The sequence below is a fragment of the Papio anubis genome, chromosome 14 (assembly GCF_008728515.1).
Source record: "Papio anubis isolate 15944 chromosome 14, Panubis1.0, whole genome shotgun sequence".
In the NCBI taxonomy this organism is placed as follows: Eukaryota; Metazoa; Chordata; class Mammalia; order Primates; family Cercopithecidae; genus Papio; species Papio anubis.
The window spans coordinates 1345646-1367994 of NC_044989.1; the positions used below are offsets into that span (position 1 = coordinate 1345646).

The window sequence follows — 22349 nt, forward strand, 5'->3', positions numbered from 1 at the left end:
TCCCCTCTTCTTCCTAACTCATACGGCCAGAGGTTGGACCACATGTGCACCCCGATGACATGGCAGTTTGTTTCTGACCAGTCAGGACACACAAGAAGCCTGGTGCAAACACAACAAAGCCCATAGACATTCTGTTCCCACGAAGAACGGGCGCCACTCCACTTCCTAGCATCTTAATGGGGTATCAGAGCGTGGAGTCGGTTTATAAGGCGGGTAACCAAGTCCCTGGAAGGCAATTGAGGCGCTCATTTCAGAAGAGTTACAGCCGCAGAAAGTGCCCAACAGTGCAGTTGGCTGAGAAGAGAAAAAAGGTCAGGTTGTAAAATTTTTATTTTTCCATTTTCTAAGAGAAATCCATCACTGGAACTTGTAAACTGGTCCAAGAGAGGCTGTAATTTGGGCCATTATGGCAGGTGCGGGTGGCGTCTCCCAGCAAGGCGGACTGACTGACTGATGAGTGCTGTTTGCAATGACCTCCGCTGGAACATGTGGGTCCCGTAGGGTCAATTCCTAGATCATCGTCTGTGGAGACACATTCCCGCCAGCACGGACTCACTGGTGCTATCCTGCTTAACGAAATTAGTGGCTCAAAAATAGTCACAGAAAGCCTAAGAGAAAAAAAACAGGATTTGAAAGTAGAAATGACAAATTTTGAATCTTCTGTTTTGTCTTAACAACTATAATTCTGAAATCATTTTATGGACATAAGAATGCTTTAAGAAATTCAATAGGCATTTAGGGGTTTTATTTCTCACTTTTATAAAGGCTAGATTTCTAATAGTATTCACTTTTTGCCAGATAGATACATTAGGGGAAACAGATTTTTTTCATTCCCAATAATTATTCCCAGTAATGTTATATTATTTGACGTTACCAAAAATTTAAATAGGTTGTTACTGAGATATTTTGGCAACTGGAGCTGCCAAACATAAAAATTCTGTTTGTGAATAATCAGGACCTGGGGAGGCCTGCTCAGCACTGCAGCTTCTGTGCACCTCCTGACATGAAGGGCGGCTCTGGCCTCGCAGACCCCAGGCCTGTGAGGGTCACTCACCGCGGTAGAGGCTGTGTGGAGTCAGCGGCGGGAGCCTCTCAGCAAGGAGACGCAGACACAGTGGTTCTCGTGGCCTCATCGGTGCTTATGTTGCATACTCTATTTCCTTCCCTTAATTTTAGAATGAGAGCGCGGGCTGTCCTGGCTGTCACGCTGATTATGGCCTGCACAGAAGCCTTCTTCCCTTTCATCTCAAGAGGCAAAGAACTCCTTTGGGGTAAGTAGCAAATACATTGTGGTCTTCTGGCCTTATAAAGTTATTTTTCACACTTACTGAAATAGACGGCATGATGGTAGCTCCCGAGAGTCAGTTTAGGCGCCTGTAGCGTATGCTTTGTTATGCTTAGAAAAAAAATTGTAATTCTTGATTTTAGAAGGATTAAAATACTGCACATTTCTTTCTTTTAAAAAGAGCTGATTTTCCTTGGATAACACAATAGAAAATTTTCACTTTTACCTATTCATATATTTGAAAAAAAAAAATTCTTTGGGAGTGTTTTTCTTCCTTTGCTACAGAATCATTTTTTCTTAAATAACTTCTGTGATGTATTTTCTGGAATCAGTGTGCTGCTATGTGAAAACAAGTTAAGAAAGCTACTGAGATGCAGTGGTTAAAATAATCACAGATCAAACTCTTTGCTTTTCTTTTGATAAAATAAATGAAGTCCCAAACCCTGAGAACAGGTTTCACTGGAGCGAACACTGCAGGAGCGTTTGTCTGGACGTTTCATCCCACAGACACTCCTGGCCCCGCGAGCGGGTGACACCTCACTGGGCAGGTCCCTGGGCCTCTGGACACAGTCCTGAGACACCTGGAGCAGGTGACACCTCACTGGGCAGGTCCCTGGGCCTCTGGACACAGTCCCGGGGCCCCTGGAGCAGGTGACACCTTGTCTGTAGTGCAGGGTCCCTGGGCCTCTGGACACAGTCCTGACAGCTCCCTGCGAGCACGGTGCACAGCCTTCTGCTGGGGGCCACATTTTATCCCAATGTTTCTGCATCTCAGGACTTCACAGATCATATTAGGAGCTGCAGTGAAGTCCATAACAGACTCGCAGACTCCTTAAAGCACTCTCCCTCCACAGCTCCCAAGACGTGCCAGTCACTGCCCACTCTGAGATCAGGGAAGCCGTGGGGCCTCTCCCTGCCAGCTTCCATCCATGCCCCAAGGATGGGCTACTCACCCCCAATTCCTGTCCCTCACCTGCAAGTGGAGAACGCTGGAAAATTACCCATCACAATCGTTATTCATGAGCAAGAATGAGATACTCCATTTACAGCAGCGAATGCAGTGCCCTGGCAAACACACACACACAAACCAAGTCACAATATAAAGAACCTCAGGAAAAAGTGATTTTGCATCTTCCAATAATAAATCAGTCACTCTATCACCCAGAACATGCTAGATGTTCAGCCAATGGTTTGTAAATTAATTAATTTGTTATTTTATTTCATACTTACTAAGGACCTGGTTGTATAAAACCAAAGTAAAGGCTGGGCGCGGTGGCTCATGCCTGTAATCCCAGCACTTTGGGAGGCTGAGGCGGGCGGATCACAAGGTCAGGAGATCGAGACCACGGTGAAACCCCGTCTCTACTAAAAATACAAAAAAAAATTAGCCGGGCGCGGTGGCGGGCGCCTGTAGTCCCAGCTGTTCGGGAGGCTGAGGCAGGAGAATGGCGTGAGCCTGGGAGGTGGAGCTTGCAGTGAGCCAAGATCACGCCACTGCTCTCCAGCCTGGGCGGCAGAGCGAGACTCCGTCTCAAAAAAAAAAACCAAAGTAAAATATGTTAGAAATCAAGAGCTAGTTATGAGCAAGTCATTATACATGGGAGCTGTTCAACGAAATATTTAAAACTCTGTAACATGTTTTTTAATTTAAAAAATCACATTTAAAAAGCTATCAGGAATGCAATATCCACAACTTTTACTAAAGCAGTTTTTAAAAATTATTTTTCCATCTCTGAGAGATTTGACCTTTTCCTTTTGCTTAAACTTTTGGTTGATACGTTGCGAGTGCACAGGACGGCAGCTGACGGCTACGCCACACACTGGGCACATCGTTCTGCCCCCTCCAATGTTTCCACGCTGACTTATTATTTGCTTGACATGTAAATGAGTTACTGAAAAAACGTGTGTCTCACAGCACTTCAGTTTTCTATCCTTTAATAGTTGTTTTGCAGCTTTAAATCCATTTGGAAAATGATGATACCCGATGATTGTGTGTGGGTTTATGTCACCTGTGTTCACAGCCATGTGAAGCGAAAACCTTGGCCTGCTCCCCAGCCTCTGTGCAGGACAAGCCAAAGAGCAGCCAGTGGCAGGGCCAAGAGGATCCAGGCTTCCCTGGACCACACATGGTCACCATAAGCAGATGGTGCCCGGGGGGTCCCGGGGGGTCCTGCCTGGTGGGTGGCTCACCCATTATGTGTCAGGCACCCCTTTTACGCATCAAAACGTAGAGGTCTGGAAGTCTCAGAAGCAGCAAGGCTGTGGCCACTCAGCCTCAAGTCCCAGGTCTTTACAGAGAACCAACACACATCCTCATACTTGAAGCTTGATGATAAGTACTCAGTGAAAAGTATCAGGCCAGTGCCCTGACTCACATCTGTAATCCCAACACTTTGGGAGGCTGAGGCAGGAAGATCACTTGAGGCTAGGAAGGAGTTCCAGACCAGCCTGACCAACATGGCAAATCCCCATCTCTACTAAAAACGCAAAAAAAAATAACAACTAGCTGGACGTGGTGGTACCCACCTGTCATCCCAGCTACTTGGGAGGCCGAGGCACAAGAATCAGTTGAACCCAGGAGGTGGAGGTTGCAGAGTCGAGATCACATCACTGCACTCCAGCCTAGGTGACAAGGTGAGAATCTATCTAAAAAAAACAGAGAGAGAAAGAAAAGCATCAGTCCTGGATAGAGTTTAGGTTGTATCAACCTGTCTGTAAACCTTACGAAGGTGGAATAAGAAGGGAACGATCTCGGCCGGTGCTCAGACTGGGTGGGTGCAGGAGAGACTCTTGATCCAGAGCAGGATCCCCTAGGGTCAAAGCACAAAGAGAAATAAACTTCAGCACCTGAAAATTCTGTAATAAGAGTCTTTGAAATTGGAAAAAGATTTCATTTTCCCTCCAAAGTCTGTGCATGACCATTGTTGTCTAAGAGAAGTTTGCTACCAGTCCCTCCTCTAAAACCCTGAACAGAGTGTTCATCACCGGAGCCCTGTGTGTTCATCCCCTTGCAGGCTGAGCGGCATTCCAGCATTTGTGCAAAATCAAGATTTATGTGCAATTATCTTTATGGCAAATGTTCCACAAGTGATAGCTGTTAAAAGAAAACAAGATGCAAATGAACAACGGGAAGCAGAGGCGCTGCCTGCAGACTGGGAAAATTTGGGAAGCTAGCCTAATGAGTGAATTTGTTTTAAAAGGAAAGTTGGCAAACCTTATTCCAGTTCATTAAATTTCAACAGATAGCAATGATTAAAGTGAGAATCAACATACAACTCTAAACAGGAATCCAGCGCTTAGAATTAGGGGCAAAGCTCTGGTCCTGGGGGCTTAGGGTTTTGGAGAAGAATTTTGGCTTTCATATAAATATATATATGTATTTATATATATATAGGTTTTTTTTACATAAACAGCCTTTGGAACAAGGCAACTTCCTTCTTTCTGAAATATAGTATGTTCTTGCCGAATGTGTCCCTGAATCCCACCTCTTTTATGAACAATATGAATATGCATAAAGGAGAATTTGGGGGAACCGTGCCATGCACCTCTCAGAGCAGGAGCAGTCTGGAGAAGGCGCAGGTGGAGAGCAGTGGGCAGCTTCTCCAGAGCAAGTAATTAAGTCCCGTGACTCCCTAGAATTCAGTGTTCAGTTCTGAAAAAAATAAAGTTCAGGTTCAGACTCCCTAAGTCTATAGTCCTTGCATCCGACGCCTCTTCCCTGGGATTGCTGGGAACCGAGGAAGGAGGGGCAGCTGCAGAGCTAACGATGGCAGGGGGGTCAGAGCCAGCTACCCCTGCTCCCTGGCGGCAGGAAAGCTAACGTGAGCTGATGGAAACTGAGAAGCAGCAGATAAAGGAAAAGCCATCTGCCCTCCCTCTGTTTGCCTAAAAGTAGAACATAAATCCTTTCTCTGTCCAGCAGAAAGGACAGAAATCACCATGGGGGACCCGAGGCCCTCAGCCTGGAACCAGCCCCAGAGGCATCTGTGTGGCAAACCTCTGCAGCCCCGGCGTCCCTTCCTGTAGCTGCCCCAGAGAGGCCTCCTCACAATGTGTTTCCCGGGAGCTCAAAGCCCTTTGCTTTGGTCTTGCAGCTTCTTGGAAAATGATTGTCCTTTTGTTGAGGGGCTGTGCAGCCAAGTTCTAACTGTCCGTTCAAGTTTCCATCTTGGGGCGCTCAGGGGGCTCCCTCGTGGAAGCAGGAGACCAGGTTAATAACCCCTGTGTGTTTTCCTCTTGGGACTCTGCCTTTTGTCAGTATAATTTACAATGCCCCAGAAAATTAACCTAAGATGCAGGGAGAGAAAAGGTTTCTTCCTCCCCTACGGATGGATGTCAGTTACCTCTATTCAGCCAAGAAGTAGTTAACCTAAGCAATGAAAACACCACCGGTTCCAGCAGACACTTAGGACTATCTGATGAGAATTATGTGTCTCTGATGGGAGTTTTCAATACAAAAATGGATTTATTTTATGAAACTTAAAAGACACTAATAATCTGCAAGCCTATAAAAATGTTTTAATTTTGTAAAATATTTCACAATAAGAAAAGAAACTAGAGACTAAGCAACATGTGATCAGTTAAACTTAAATAACAATATATTAATGTTTGTCAATAACAAGGAATGATCTCTCTAGAAACTGCCATTTCCAAGCACAGTAGGGAAAGATAAGCATGTTTCTTTGTATTTCATCAGTTGATTCTTAAATACTTGTCAAGTTGCCTGCTGAAAACCAGCCTTTGGTCTTGGCCGTGAATAGCGTAGAAATTTGCAGAGCCCTGAAGAAACTCTCAGTGACAGGATGCATAAACACAGGTGGTGTGAGTGACAGAGCTAATTTGTTTTTCTGGTACCTAAAGATCAGCAGGATCAAAATTTCATAAAGGAAGACCTGGGAGCTTGAGATTGACAATTTCATGAGATGAAGGATAAATTGCGTTTTACATCCACAGCTCTGCAACATGGAGATGGGTCTTGGGCGGGTTGTGGAAGTCCTGGATTCTGAGGAGGACCTGCACGCAATTCCGTGGGCATCAGGAGCCTTCAGATGCTTTCATCAAAGGCACAGGCACAAGCAGGCCTTGTTTTGGAAAGGTCACTTGGGTGACAGCAGGAGGGACAGAAGGCTGGGGGAGAGATCAGTGCCGGAGACAGTCGAGAGCTCCTTCTACTAAGGCAGTAGAAAGGGAGACTGGCAAGGGCCAGGCAGGAGCAGAACGTTCTACCAGAGATATTATGGGGAAATCAGCACAACATGGCGAATGAAAGGCAAGGAAAGCCGTGGCTGGGTTTCTGGCTTGGGGACCTGAGCTGGCAGGGTGGTTATTTCAGGCTGTTAATTCGCCCCAGTGGGGAGCAGAGGAGGATGACGTGACTCGGGAGAGAAGTTCAAGTTGAAAACGGGCATTTGGGTGAGGATGAAAGGAGGGTGAGATCAGAGGAGCCAGAAATGCACCCGCGGTGACATTCACGGGGGACCGTGGAAGGAAGAGAGCCACGGTGACCGAGGCTGAGAGAGGGAGCGGCCAGAAACTGAAACCAGAAGACACGATGGCCGGGAGCACTGAGGCTTGCCAGGCCCTCAGCCAAAAGCCGTGCAAACTTCTCTCTAAAACCATCCTAAGACGTAACTCTGCGCACTTGCCAGGCCCTCAGCCAAAAGCCGTGCAAACTTCTCTCTAGAACGATCCTGCCATGTAACTCTGCCGCTAGGAGAGAAAGCCGCGCCAGGTGAGGTGGTCTGCTGCGTCACTCGGAGATTGATTTGTCTCACTCCAGAGCTCATGGCCGTCACCCCTCTGCCACCTAAGAATGCCGGCAACATCCCAAAAGCACCAGAGTCCTGGGGGGTGGTTACTGTGTTTGGCAAGTAAGCGGCCGTGACTGACCTCAGAATACTAAATGTGAGTTGAGTTGCCCAGGCAGTTGCAGTGGGTTTAGAAGGAAATACGAGGAAAATAAACGAAAATTCCAAGTGTCTTATATCTCAAGCTTTTGTGGGAATAGGAGGTTCCCTTGCTCTTGAGAGCTGAAAGAAATCTCCATAAAGCCCAGAATGCTGGTCCTTGAGGTCCACACCTGCCACTGGTCCTGCGATGCCCAGGCCGCCCCTCCTTTTTCGGCTCCTACTGACTCCCACTGGCATCCGTTCCCCATCGCACTTTCCCAAGCATGCACATGCTGGCGCGAAACCGGGTCCCCTGTTCAGACTCCACACCCAGAGCCCGCAGCTCTGACGACCGTGCTGCGGGGCCCTGGTGGAGCTGTGAGCCCATGCTGGGTGCCCCCCCTCCCTCCTGCCCTGGCTCCAGGGAGCCCCACACCGGGGGGCTCTGTTCGTTGCTCTCTGCCCAACCCTGAGAGGTCACCCTCTGCCCCAAGTGCTTAACCACTGGTTACTCATCCCAGAACCCAAGAGAGATCCATCATGGAGGTTTTCTTAACTTTGTTGTAACACTGTAAGAAACTGGGTAGACAACGGAACAGACGGAGCAGGGCAGAGTGAGCAGGAAGAAGGGATGGTGGGGAATTTGTGTGCTCCTTGGGTAGGGATGAGCATGGAAGGCACTTGGGGCTGAAGCCTTGAGAGGCGCTGCAGTCGCCTGTCCTGGACTGACCTCGTGCAGGCGCCTCTCCTGGGCCAACCTCTTGCAGGTGCCACGTTGGGCCGTGGGGAGAGCCTGGTGTCCCCTTCAGGGACTTCTATTTGCTTTTAGGAACCAACGCATTCCTTTGGTGGAGTATTGATGCTACACAGGTGAATTTAGTGACAGGACTGACGTGTGAACATGGCTGGAAGCACTTGCCATCTTCCTGTTACCCGTCTGGAACTTCATGTTGTTATCCAGAAATGGGATTTTAACCTCTTAAACATTCCAGGTGCTAAAACAAATAACACAGGAGTGTTTTCATTGGAAACTGCTGGTATATTGGAATTATTTTATCTTTTATTAAGTACACAAATTAAGATAGGCAAATTATTATCAACTTTACCACTAGCTCAGGTAACCAGTGATAAATGTTCAGAATGAAAGTTATTCAGAATCATTTGAAGTGGTTTGGACAAGTGAGAAATTAGGTGAGCAGCTCTCTCATCCCATTCTCCAGGCAGCTCCATGCAGGGGGATGGACGCTCCTCCGTAGCAAGGAAGTGAAGGCCCGTGGAGGAGAAGCCTCCCGTGGACCTGGTCACCTGCCTGCCCTGGAAACCACGTGGGCATCACCACAGCCAGATGGGCTTGAGCGACAAAGCAACACCGTCAGTGAATCCCCGAACCGTCACTGTGCTCTGACTGTGTGGTGTTCCTGTCAGTGAATCCCCGAACCGTCACTGTGCTCTGACTGTGTGGTGTTCTCTTCTGTAGGAAAGCCTGAGGAGTCTCGTGTCGCTAGCGTCTTGGAGGAAAGCAAGCGGCTGGTGGACACTGCCATGTACGCCACGATGCAGAGGTGAGCCCTGGGGAGGGGCCACCGCCCCGAATGCCACCTACGGGCACGTCCTTCCCGACATCTGCACACGTGTGGCCTAATATTCACAATTGCAAATGAAAACCTGAAGCTTCCCATTGTTAATTTGCTTCCCCAGTGTCATGTGCAAGCAGAGGATAGAAATGGTATTTAATATCCAATTCTTTCTTTAGCAAGACACAGAGGAAAAGCACCATGATCCAGTCAGCAATTACATACATCCTGGTTAAAAGACAGTAGAGGCTGATGTCCTGATAGTGAAACCAGACTCTCTCCTCAAGGACTAGGACAGATTAAAGAGGAAAAGGGAGACCTAGATCCCAGATCTTTGGTGGTGTGATGTAACTGTAACATAATCTGGGGCATAGGATAAAGAATTAAATGGGGCTCTCCTCCATTTTTGAAATAATTAGCATTTGTAATTATATAACAGACACCACTATTAAGAATATTGTGGTCTCATATTACCTGTCTAGAAAAAGAAAAGTAAAACAAACCTGTAAAGCAGTTTGTCCTCCCAAGCTTATTATTTTGTAGGAAGTTGACTAATAATTATATAAGTTCTCAAGATACAAAATATCAAAAGACAGCAGTTAATTTATTCCAAATTTCTATTATTCCAGCCAGAAAAATACCTTAATGTTCATAGTGGCTGAAAACAAATTATTATTTATTTTCTAAAAATTGAATCAAAGGGAAAAGAAAGAGAACCACTATTTCTCACAAACTCATGCACACTTTAGTAAGTCTAAAATGGACAAGAATTCCTGGGAAGACATGGCAGTGGGGGTGGATACCAAGTGCGTAGTAAGAAGTGTGTGCTGCCCTCTCAGTAACAATTTGTGAACCCAAGTATCTAAGGCAGATCTCAATCCGTGTAGAACGTTTATTTTAACAAGGCTAAGGATGTGCCTGTAACGCAGTGTCAGGAGGTCCTGAGGACACCTGCCCAAGATGGCTGGGGCACAGCTTGCTTTTACACATCTTAGAGAGACAGAAGACGTCCGTCAAAACGTGTCAGATTTGCATGGTGGGGAGTCTCCGGGTCATAAGTAGATGTAACAGTTTTCTGATTGGCAAAAATCAGTTGAAAGAATTATCATCAGTGGGAAGGAATGTCTGGGTGATGTGAAGGGGTTGTGGACGCCAGGGTTTCATGAGCTTCACAGAGAAGAGATCGTGAATGTTTCTTATCAGACTTAAGGTCTGTGTTGATGTTGATGCTGGAGGGGTAGAAGGAGGCGTGTCTGACTCACCACCTTCCATCACGGCCTGAACCAGCTTTTCAGGCTAACTTTGGAATGCTCTTGGCCGAGAGGCAGGGTCCACTCAGGTGGTTAGGCGAGGACATTAGAATTTTACTTTTGGTTTACAAATTACATGTTAACAGGACCCTTTTGAAATCAATGCCTTGATCCTAAGGATGCATTAGAGTGAGGGAAGCCCAGGAGAGATGTCAGCTGGGGACACTATTGGAAAAATTTGCCTTTTGATATCGCTCAAAAAATACACTCTACACCTATTCCAACTATGTTTCTTTCCTTAAGAAATACTGTTTCTACTGTGGAACAGTCATTGTTCTGGATGCCGGGATACAGAGATGAGTTAGATCGTTTCATATTCTCAGAAGTCCGTGCTCCTTCTGTAAAGACAGATACCTGAAGGGGACACCTCATTTAGGGATTAATTTATTACGGATCATCAGGAAATACGATGGTTGGTTGGTTAGAGAACTGACTTTGAGTAAAAGTTTTAATAATAATAAAATACTTTTATCCTTCAAAACACATCTAGTTACTTTAGAGCCGAAAAGGAAAAAAAAAAAAAAACTTCTCTAAATAATAATATCAGAAGCTAGAGTGTGCCTAAGTCATTTCTTCCACTCACTCATGGGCAGTGGTATGGCCCCAGGCTTTTGGAAAGTGATAGGAAAGCACAGAGCCTGCCCATGAAAGTGTTTACAAAAAGGGAGCCTCTGAGACCCCCTACCCCCTCACTCATCACTTCGCTTACCTGGATAGCACGGGGCCAGGGACAAAGGACTGTGCTCCCGAGGTAGATGGAGTCAGAGTTTTAGTGTTTGCACTTGTTCCCTGAGACCAGCTCCCACAGAGCAATGGAAAGGAGACCAGGGCAGGCTGCACACAGGAGGGGCTGCGTCTGAGGAGGGGGGCCCTGTGCCTTGGGACCCGGATCTTTACGCTGTGCGGTGAGCGTGCCCGCCCGGGCTCTGGGGAAGAGCACCCCTGTTTGACTGGAGAATCTGGAGAATGTGCAGTGTATTCTGGAGGAAGATACAACCTCCAGGGAGGCAGCGGCGGGTTCCCAGGCCTGTGGCCCAGGCTGCATCAGCAACCAGGTTCACCTGCAGCAGTCAGACCCTGTGAGGGAGACAGGCAGGGGCAGGATCTGCCCATCCATTGTGTCTGGGCCACCTGGCCAGGTGTGGCTGGTAGTGTGGGGGCAGGGGTGAGTGTGCCCCATGAGTGTGTGGGGGTGGGGGTGAGTGTGCCTTCGACCTGGCAGGCACCCCTTGGACAGGGCAGTGTGCTTTTCTCCCACCATGGCAGAGGGCGGGCACTGCAGATCTGCCCCCTCCACCTGCCATGAGAGTGGGAGCAACTCCCTTCCTTTCTGCACTTCGTAATTTTATAATTTCGGCATAGATGGAAGAAGTGTCTGCATGAGGCTCTGGGTCCAGTAGACCAGAGGCCGAGAAACCAAATGTTCCCATCAGTCTCAGTTACTCACCCCAGGGTCTGTCCAGGCTCACATTCCTTGAGCAGTAAACTCATTCCTTTTTAGCATTCAGGGACCATTTCCAGTATTCACAGTTCACTGTGAGGTCCAGGGTATATTCAGCCTGGAATATCTGCACCTAGATTAGTGATACCATTTTAGTCTGTTTACTGTTCACAGTGGAACGCTCTGGGCATTCCTGGGGTGCCAGACAGAACAGCTAAAGGAGTGTTATTATTTAATCAAATGAAGCTACTGGAAGGTGTCCCCGAACCAAGAGCGATCCGCAGAATTCGTGGGAACACACATATGATGCATGGCTCTGTGTGGGCTCTTCACCTTAAGAATGCAAAACCAGCTAGAGTCAAAGTTCCCCTAATTTGAGTTTGATTTTCAGATATTTTGCTGCAGTTAAGAGCCTGCAAGTGTCACCTAGTAATACCTTGCTTATGTTCTGAAGCTGAGGTCTTAAAGTAACATGCAGCCCTGACCTGGGCTGCAGATTGCGTCTGTGTCCGGAATGAGCCATGGCTGCGGCCCCTGGGAAATAGCAGCAGATGAACAGAGCAGACTGTGGCTTGTTGTGGGGGTTGAAGCACCTCTCCAGGCTCTTCTGAATGAGCTGCCTGCAGGCTGGGCTCTGCAGAAAGTGGACATGATGGGAAAGTGACCAGCCAGCGAGGGAGAGACCTCTGAGCTTCACGGCAGCTGCAGGGACGGGAAGGGCTGATGTGGGCAACGTGGCCTGGGGACCCACCCAGGGGACCTGCTAGGCGATACCCTCCAGGTCACGCTCAGGAGCTGGGATCAGTTTCCCAGACCCCTCCAGGTCACGCTCAGGAGCTGAGATCAGTTTCCCAGACCGCTGCTTTCCTGATATACCTATTTTGGGTCCTGATTGTGTTGTCCCATGGGTGCCAGGCAAAAGAAGGGATGAGACAGTGAGCCCTCGAGTGGGTGCAGGTGTTGTTCTAGGAGGCAGGAGTAGATTTCCTCAAAAGGAGCACCCTTGGCCTTCAGATCTCCAGAGAATTCTCATTCTTCCTGTTAACCAAATGTCTTGCTCAGATAGATTTTAGATAAATGTCTGCAAGGAAAGCATGCGTTTTGGGAGGGTTGCTATCCTCTCTACCATGGCGAGTCCTGGGGAACCTGCACAGGTGCCTACGCTCTGGCTCTGCCGCAGCTGCTGCGACTGACAATGTCACTTGCGTCTGGGCCAGGAGTCTCCTGTCTTCGGCTGGCATCCATGAACTGTGGCTGGCTAACGTGTTAGTTATAAGTGGCTACAATCTCAGTGTCCTCAAAGTTCATGACTATATACTACCTTTTACAAACATGTCAGCAGATCTAAAACACATATATTGTATATTTTAAGTTAAATATCGCATGCATTTGTATGTACATAAAGTTATTTCTAAGATACATGATGCATGTGTATAATTTTTGTATCTTACTGTTGTCTCTATCATTTACTGGATGTCTACGTGGTGCAAGCTAGTTAGTTTTCAATGAATTAATTTCCTCACCTATAAAATGGGCGTAATTGTTGTATTTATCTCACAAGCTCATATGGTTTGGTGCGTCCCCCCAAATCTCATGCTGAAACGGGATTCCCAGTGTTGGAGGTGGAGCCTGCTGAGAAGAATCGGATCATGGGGGCAGATCCCTCATGAGTGATTGATTTGCCCCATCCCCTTGGTGATAAGGGAGTTTTTGCTCAGTTAGTTCACATGAGATCTGGTTGTTTAAAAGTCTGTGGCACCTCCCCCACTCTGCTCTCTGGCTCCGGGACCTGTCCACTCGCCATCCAACTTCTGCCATAGTTGTCAGCTTCCTGAAGCCCTCACCAGAAGCCAAGCAGGTGCAGGAGCAATGCTTATATAGCCAGAAGAACCGTGAGCCAATTAAACTTCTTTTCTTTTCTGCATACATTACCAAATCTCGGGTATTTCTTTATAGCAATGTGAAAATGGCCTAACACAGAAAATTGGTACTGAGGAGTGGGGTGTTTCTATAAAGATACCTGAAATCGTAGCAGTGGCTTTGGAACTGTGTAATGACAGGGGTTGGAAGAGTTTGGAGGGCCCAGAAGAAGACAGAAAGACAAGGGAAAGTTTAGAACTTCCTAGAGACTTGCCAAATGACTGTAACCAAAATGCTGCTAGAAATAAGGACAGTGAAGGCCAGGCCGACATGGTCTCAGATGGAAATGAGGAACTTACTAGGAACTGGAGGTAGAGGTCGCCTGTGTTATGCCTTAGCAAAGAGCTTGGCTGCATTGTATCCAAGTCGTGGGGATCTGTGGAAGTTTGAACTTCAGAGTGATGACTTGGAGTATCTGGCAGAAGAAATTTCTATGCAGCAAAGCATTCAAGGGGTGGTCTAGCTGCTTCTAACAACCAACCATCAGATATGAGAGCAAAGAAATGATTTGTATTTGGAACTTATATTTAAAAGGGAAGCAGAGCATAAACATTTGGAAAATTTGCAGCCTACCCACATGATAGAAAACAAGATCCTGTTTTCAGGGAAAGAATTAAAGGGAGCTGCTGGAGTAACCATTTGCTAGAGAGATTAGCATGATTAAAAGGGAGCTGAGTGCTACTATCCAAGACAACAGGAAAAGGGCCTCGAAGAAAGCATGTTGTAAGTCCTCCCTCCCATCACAAGCCCAGAGATCTAAGAGGAAAGAATGGCTTCAGAGTCTAGACCTTGGGCCTCTTTGTCCTGTGCAGCCCAGGGACACAGATCCCTAGATCTCAGCTGCTCTGGCTCTGGGCTTGGCTCAGAAGGGCCCAGGTACTACTCAAGTCACAGCTTGAACAGTCCAAGCCATAAGTGTCTACAGCTTTCACATGGTGTTCAGCCTTCAGGCTCACAGAATGCAAGAGTTAAGGAGACTTGGTGGCTTCCCCTAGATTTCAGAGAATGCATGAACAAGCCTAGGTGCCCAGGCAGAAGCCTACTTCAGGGGCAGAGCCCTCTCAGAATGACTCTACTAGGGCCATGCTGAGGGGAAATACGAGGTTGCAGCCCCCACACAGAGTGCCCACTGAGACACTGCTTAATGGAGCTGTGAGAAGGAGGCCCTCACCCTGCAGACTCCGGAATGGTAGATCCACCAGCAGCTTGCATCCTGCACCAGAAAAAGCCTCAAGTGCTCAACTCCAAACCATGAGAGCAGCCAGGTGGGCTGTGTTCAAGGAAGCCACAGGGCAGAGCTGCCCAAGGCCTTAGGAGTCCATTCCTCACACCAGGGTACAGGACATGGAGTCAAAGGAGATTGTTCTGGAGCTTTCAGATTTATCGAATTGTCTACTGAGCGTAGACTGGTGTGGGGCCTATAAACCCTTTCTGTTGACTGATTTCTCCCTTTTAGAATGGAAAAATACACCCAATGCTGGTGCCACCGTTGTATCTTGGAAACATGTAACTGTTTTTTTTATCTCAGAGGCTCATAGGTAGAAGGACCTCATCTCCAGGTGAGACTTTGGACTTGGGACTTTTGAGTTAATGCCGGAATAAATTAAGACTTTGGGGGACTGTTGCGAAGGCATAATTGTATTTTGGAATGTGAGAAAGACATGGGATTCGGGGGAACAGGGTAGAAGGATATGGTGTGGATGCTTTTTCCCTCAAATCTCATGTTAAAATGTGATTCTGGATGTTGGAGATGAGGCCTGGTGAGAGGCAAATGGATCACAAGGGCAAACCCCTTATGAATGGTTTAACCCCATTCTCTTGGTGATGAGTCAGTTCTCGCCCAGGAGGTCCATGTGAGACGTGATTGTTTTACACTGTGTGGCACCTGCCCGCTTGACCTCTTGCTCCTTCTCTCACCATGTGAGGCACCTGCTCCCGCTGCACCTTCCACCATGATTGTGGCTTCCTGAGGCCTCCCCGGAAGCCAAGCAGGTGCTGGGTCCATGTTTGCACAGCCTGCAGAACCTTGAGCCCATTAAATCCCTTTTCTTTATAAATTACCCAGTCTCAAGTATTTCTTTATAGCAATGCAAAAACAGCCTAACATGTAAGCTTTAAAAATTTTTATTTTTGTTGTATATGTTTCAGATTTGCAAAATGATGTTTTGATACATAATGAAGTGATCACTACCGTCAAACAAAATTAACGTACCCGTCACCTTCCATAGTGATTGGTGTCTACGTGTGGTGAGAGCACTTAAAATCTCTCTTAGCACATTTGTCTAGTATTCAATATTATTAACTATGGAAGGAATACAAGTGCTTAGCACAGCACCTGAAACTTTATGTTCACTTGTAAGCACTATGTATTTTGGGATTATTATTAATAAAAATATAAACAATCCATTTAATTATGGCAGAACAACTGAAGAGAACAACTAGGTCACTTTTCCCAAAGCCACAGTGGGTGATTCTGAGTCCTGAGCCTCATGTCTAACTTGCAGAGGGAAGGAGGTTCTCCTGCCAGCTCCGTAGTTCTGCCTGGCCTCTGACACTCTCACACCTCCCGTGGTCACTTGGGCAGTGCTGGCCTCCTGTCAGCTGGAGAGGCCCCACTGCAGATGACTCAGCCAGGGCAGCTGTCTGGAGCCCCCAGAGCGCAGTCCGCTGTGGTCACTCTGCTTCTCCTTTGGGGCCTGGCCCTGCCAGCTTTGCTGTCAAAGGTGATTGACTCAACCCTCAGGCAAGAAGGATGGTGAACCTGATGTAGTCCTCCCTCGGGCCCTGGGACTCAGTAATTCCACTTGGCAGGTGCTTGGACAATGCTCTGATCCACCCAGGTGTTGGCAGCATTGTTGCAAAGGTCACCTCTGTCCTTTCTCTCCAGGCTCCCCAGGTTCCCAAATGCTAGTAGGCAGGTCAACTGTGAAACCTTGGATTGGTTCCCTGTAGCTGCTGCTGCTGCTGGGAATCTAAAAAGGTCAGGTGCCTGTGTGGGAGACCAGGAGTGAGGGGAGGCCTGCAGGTGAGGAGAGGCCTGCGGGTGGGGGGAGGCCTGCGGGTGAGGGGAGGCCTGCGGGTGAGGAGAGGCCTGCGGGTGGGGGGAGGCCTGCGGGTGGGGAGAGGCATTCAGATGAGGCAGGCTTCATATGTTTCTTCTTCTATGAGGGTGTGTTTAGCTCTCACTGTGAACAGCTTTGCTGCCTGTTGTGGGGCTGCACTGAGCAGATGCTCTGCACTGGAGTGGGAAGTGAAGAAGTTGGAGCTGGGACACAGGCAGCCTCAGCAGGCATTGGCTCTGAGATCAAGGCAGGGCCGTGCACTGCCCAGTCTCCTGTTTCATTAGCTGGGACATAAACAAATCATGTCTTGGTTTGGATGTGACGGCCTGTCAGCAATTGTTATGAGAATCCAATTGACTCTGATACGACAGTTTTGTAAAGGGCAAGGATTTGCCATTTTCCTCATCATTCAATACTGATGCATCACCTACACCCTATTCCTGTTCCTAAACCCGACAACCCCGTGGACAGCGGTGACCCCGTGGACAGCGACTGCGCGTGTTTTCCCTGTGCACACCCCACAGTGCCCAGAACATTGTCTGGAACACAGTAGTTACTCAATAAATGTCTGCTTAATTAATTCGTAATTAAGTGCCAAAGCTACCACAGACAAATAATCTCTTTTATATCTTCTTTATGTGCCATAGAAACCTCAAAAAAAGAGAAATCCTTTCCCCACATCAGCTTCTGTCTTTTTCCAAACTTCCCGAGCCAACTAGTGGAGAGATTGCCCGAGCAGCAGAGATAATGGAAACATCAATACAAGCGATGAAAAGAAAAGTCAACCTGAAAATTCAACAATCACAGCATTCAACCGGTAACGGGCGCCCCCTCCCCACTGAGAAGCCGCAACTCCCGAGGGAGGATGCCTTGATTTTTGTCCAGGGGCTGCTTGTTCAAGGCGTGTTTTTTACTTGAGACCGAGCAGGATGGGACTCCAGCTCTTTCAAAACATACGAGCTGCAATTTTTAAAATGCTTACCAAACAGTCTCAGTATCTCATTTTTGTTACTCCGGAAAATAGCTGTTTCTCTCCAATTCAAATCAAACTTGAAAAGCTCAATAAGCTAAACATCCGTTTGTATGGTATAAAATAATTTAGGAATTTTTCCCACAGCCCCCCTCTCAGTTAAAACTTGGCGAGCTCATTCATAAAACCTCTTCAGTGAAAGGACTTCATGTGTGAGGCAGCGTGTTGCAGGGAGCCCGATCTTCCCCAAGTTGCTGTTGCCTTAGCAGAGCTACCTAGGACCTTTGAGAACCAATTGACTCATCTCTAAAATGAGGACAGTAGCACTGCTCACTCCGCTGGCTATCAGAAGACCAATGCATAAACCAGGAGCAAATGCCATTATTTCTTCAGCTCTAAAGCACTCTATGGACATAAGATACTGAGATGGTAATGCAGGCAGCCAAAAGGCATATTGGTGCTTCTTATGATGGGGAGCAAGTAAGCGAAATGTCTTTTTAATTAATCAATAATTTTTTCTGTGCAGTGCCATGAGCTACTTGGCCTCTGAGTTCTTCCTTCTAACTAGCTATAGATCAATTTGGTGCTGGTTTACTTAGCTTTTAGAATAAGACAAACTTGGCTAAACCAGTATTAACCAGAATTCTCAAATCCTAAACTTAACAGTGAAGTTTAATTAACTTTATAGCAAGCTAAGATTCATTTGAAATGTCCTTTCTTTCAAACCATGTGACTGAGTGATGTTTCTAAGAACTCTTGGTCCACTGTCCTGTCCCCTGTCCTGTCAGGCCTCCTATGGAAATGGCAGTTCCTGACGTCAGAAGATGTGGGTCTTTCTGGTCCATGCTTTAGAGCCACATGCTCATTGCTGGGTCTGTAGACATAAATGTTTAGGAGAATAGGCTGAGGTATTTGGTCCAGGCTATAACATAGAACTTAAGGACTCCATAATTTAGAATATTTTAAAATGATTTCCATTGTAAACATAGCCCATCTAGAAAATTTAGAACGCGAGGAAAGTAAAAAGGTTTCCCATTACTTCATCACCAAGCCAGGACTCCATTAAATGTCAGTGCCTGTCCTTCTAGGCTGCTGCTTCACGTTGGTCTTGTGTATTACGTGACTGTAACCTAATGGTTCTTTTCTATTGCACATGATTTGTTGTCTGCAAGCACCTGCTTGAGGACATTCCTGTCAAGAAGAATCTGTGCTCAGCTTTTTGAGGAATGCCTATTCCTGCACCAACTGAATGCACACTGCAGTCCGAGGTTGGCTTAACTGTTCCCGTAGAGCCATTCCCATTGGCCTGTTAGTGAGCATTCATGATTGAAAGACTAGTTTGTTTCTCTCATATCTGAAAATGGAATGCATTCCTTCCTGGCTTTTTTTTCTGTTGAATATCTCAATTTCACTGGTATCTGGTTAATCCAAGTTTTGTAGCATTATCCTCAAAGATTTATATAAACCGTCTTGGAGAAGTAATCGATGATTACCTCTACTAATGGACAGTAAAGTCACTCTCACTTTGATTTGTTGAATAACATATAAATTATAGTGACAGAATTGATCCAAAAAAAAAAAAACAGGAAATAGTTTCGTGGGCTCTCGTCCCATCTGGAAAGATTTACAAGGGAACCAAAAATCAATACAAAGGAAAAATGAAAGGTTTTATAGATAAGCGTACCATCTTCATCAAGGCAAGATTTTTTTCTACATTAGGGTGTGGGATAAATTCTACTCCTCACTGTCTTCTAAAGCCCTGGGGCCGTTGCTAGGCACACATGCCTCACTGTGCAGTTGTGCTGAATGAGCCCTGGAGATGTGCTCAGTGAGGGTTGATGGTAACTGCGAAGTTACTTGCTGGCTTATCCCCCTGGGGGCTGAGAGCTTTTAGATTGCTTTTCTGAAAGATCACAGAGCAAAAATAAATTTTAAAAACCCCACATTTCTAGCAATAAGGAAGCTCAAGAGAATTAAATGAGTGAGTACTTGATGTAAAGGGAGAAAGCAGATTTTCTCAAAAACAATGACCCCAGTTACATATGAATCCCAAATTCAGATGCTGGAGCCACTTTTGAGACTGCCGTAGAATATTTATTGGGTGGATATGTGGTTACAAGCACAGAATTCACGGTTTCCCATTTTTCACAGATGCTTTATCAGAAGATCTGCTGAGCATCATTGCAAACGTGTCCGGATGTCTCCCTTACATGCTGCCCCCAAAATGCCCAAACACGTGCCTGGCGAACAAATACAGGCTCATCACAGGAGCTTGCAACAACAGGTATTGTTTGTGGATTTTCTTAATCTTCTCATGAAAGTTGCATCTGAACATGACTAGGTGCCATCATAAAGGAGCCTCTACCATGACTGGTGGATCCGTACCCACCCCTGAGCCCCTGGTTCCTGTCCTTGGCCTCCCTGACGTGGCCTCTTGCACACCTGGTGGTGCCTCGAGCAGCGTGCTGAGCCACACCGTCATTCCCAGCCACAACGCCCCTTCCATAGGTGCTTCTAGGTCACTCTTAACTTCCTAACCCCACAAATTCCACCGCCGTTCACCTAATAACTCAAGCCATACGTTTAGGTGCCATCCTTAATTTCACTAACTCCCCTACCCATTGTTTCCAAGGCACCCCCAAGACTGTCACTTTTACCTCCAAAGTGAGTGCTCTCCACTCCCTGTCACCTTAGCTGAAGCCAGAATAACCAGCCGGCTGCCATCACGCGGTGGCCCCTCACCGGTTCTCCTAGTTTAACTGTTGCTTTCCCCGTTCACGCTTCCTGTTGTGGCCAACACCATCTCAGCACCCTCCTTCTCAGTGCCCCCACCCAAGTCCCCACTGCACTCAGAGTGAGTTCAGATCTGCCCAACAGTGGCAACTGCCCACCTCCTCTGGTCCACGGTGGCAGGAGGTAGACAGGAGCTTTGGCCACACACAGAGCCATGATTCAGTCTGTGGTTCAGACTGGTTTTCTGAAGAAGGTGATACAGAAGTGAGCCAAATCTTAAGGGATGAGTGGGGATTTCTCAAATGGGCCACAGGGTAGAGGAGAGGGCTTTGCAAAGGCCAGAAAGAGCAAGACACGTTTGGGCAGAAACACGCAGCCTTTGGCACACAGAGGAGCAGAGGGAGAGCAGCTGCGACTGTGGCGCCTGTGGGGTCTGGCGGCAATAATATGCCCCGTGGTCACCTGGAGGCTTTGTCAGGATGGCCGCAGGCTTGATGTCCACCGATGCAGGCAGCAAAGGTGCTTAGCATGGAAGAACTCCTCGCTGCTGGGTGTGCTGAGGTCAGAAGGAAGATGCCCCGTCCCCGCTGACTCCGTGAGAGAGGGATCAGCAGGACCCAGGCAGAGCTCTGGCCTGGACAGGCAGTGTCCTGAGACAGAGGGCAGGAGCTCTGGGACAATGAACAGGAATCGGTGTCCAGGGTCGATGATGGTTAAGAACAACAGCTCTGCAAATGGACAGCCCTGGATTTGAGACCTGGAATCACCACTTATCAGAGGGCAATTTGTTTCCATTCTTTGAGCTGTAAGAGCTTGTTTGTAAAGCCCACAGCAGGAACGCATAACGTGGCTATGTGTAAGGACCGGATCTTAGGATGGTGGAGCCCCAGCTGGAAGAGGCAGCCTGTGCTGAACACGGAGATGGGTCAGGACCACACAGGAGGCTACTGTCCACCCTTCCTCCCCTGAAGCCTGGGGTGCCTGTGCTCACGCATGGAAGTGAGCTCAGAGGTGGAGACGGCACGTGTCCTGTCCTCAGAGCTCGGTGGAAGACATAGGTGTAGACAAAGGATGCGCAGGAGATGATACCTGGGAGTACGGGGACACTGAAGTGGCTGGTGGGATGCATAGCTGGAGGGACCGGGCCTGGATGGAGGAGGCGATGGGGCAGGTGCACTGTTGAGCCAGAGGCCAGAGCAGAGACGGCTTGGACTACACGGGATGAGCAGGGTCTTCAGCAGGGCAGGGTGCGGTCTAACCTGCAGATGCACGTTCAGGGTGGGGATTCCTGGGGACAGTGGTGTTGGAGATGTGGGGCGGGGCTGTTCTCTGAATGGATTTCAAAGCCTGCCCCTGGGTCCTGCAATAGAGCCTGAACCTTTCTTTGGTTTGGTGCTTCCTCATTCATAAGTCACTGTTCACTCAAAAAAAAAAAAAAACCTCTTTAAAAAATGTATTGTGCTTCAGTTTACAATTTAACAACCTCAAGACCAGGGCCTCAGCCAGCACCAATGAATTCCTGCTCAGCCCTTCCTAGAGGCCCTGCTGCTGTCTCAGGCGCCTCTGCCCCTGCTGCTGGGCGAGCTCCACTGATGCTCCTGGGAGAATCTCTGTTGACCGTACAACGACGTTGGCACTGGCAGCCGTGATCTGGGGACACTTCTCTCTTTCTGTGGTGACGGCTACAGTTTTCATTAAGAATGTACAGCATCTGGATCTAAAGTCCCCTATGTTCAAGGCTTCACACATTGTATTCCACCAAAAATAAAACATCTGCTCAGAAATCGTTAGTGTCTCACTTGTTACAAAAGTGAGCCACAGAGGGCCCCGCCCCTTGGCCCCTGGGTGGTTTACTTTTTCTCTGCAGGCTGAGACCTGTTAGTGCCAAAGCCTCCTAGGATCAAGCTCAAATTTATTCATGCCCAGTTGTGAAAAAAACAGCCCAAACGAGCAGATTTTTAGCCACTTGGAGCCTACCTCTTTGTGTCTTCCACAAAACCCCTCCCAGTATCTTAGGCCATTGGTAAGATACAGCCTTGTGGTCAACAGACCCCAGGTCGCTGCTGCCGCTGGAGTTGCCTGGCCAGAGACTCCCCCTCCACCTCACCATGTTGCTGAGTAAAGTCATCAGACACAGAGACCCTGTGATGCCCCACCGTGAGTTCC

The 22349-nt window shown here is 47.6% G+C and overlaps 1 protein-coding gene across 4 annotated transcripts in view; it reads left to right on the top strand.

The window, feature by feature from the left end:
- Nucleotides 1-222: 222 nt before the first annotated feature.
- The window catches only part of TPO (thyroid peroxidase), a 104370-nt gene continuing 82243 nt past the window's right edge, over nucleotides 223-22349 (top strand). Inside the window, exons 1-5 of one of the 4 annotated variants that reach the window (XM_003908223.5) lie at nucleotides 223-316; nucleotides 1177-1271; nucleotides 8651-8735; nucleotides 17128-17297; nucleotides 19602-19734. In XM_003908223.5, the coding sequence (XP_003908272.4) occupies nucleotides 1178-1271; nucleotides 8651-8735; nucleotides 17128-17297; nucleotides 19602-19734 (482 nt within the window). In that variant the 5' untranslated portion in view covers nucleotides 223-316; nucleotide 1177. The remainder of the gene's footprint in view (nucleotides 317-1176; nucleotides 1272-8650; nucleotides 8736-17127; nucleotides 17298-19601; nucleotides 19735-22349) is intronic. The other 3 variants (XM_031654900.1, XM_031654899.1, XM_031654901.1) reach the window with 3 other exon arrangements.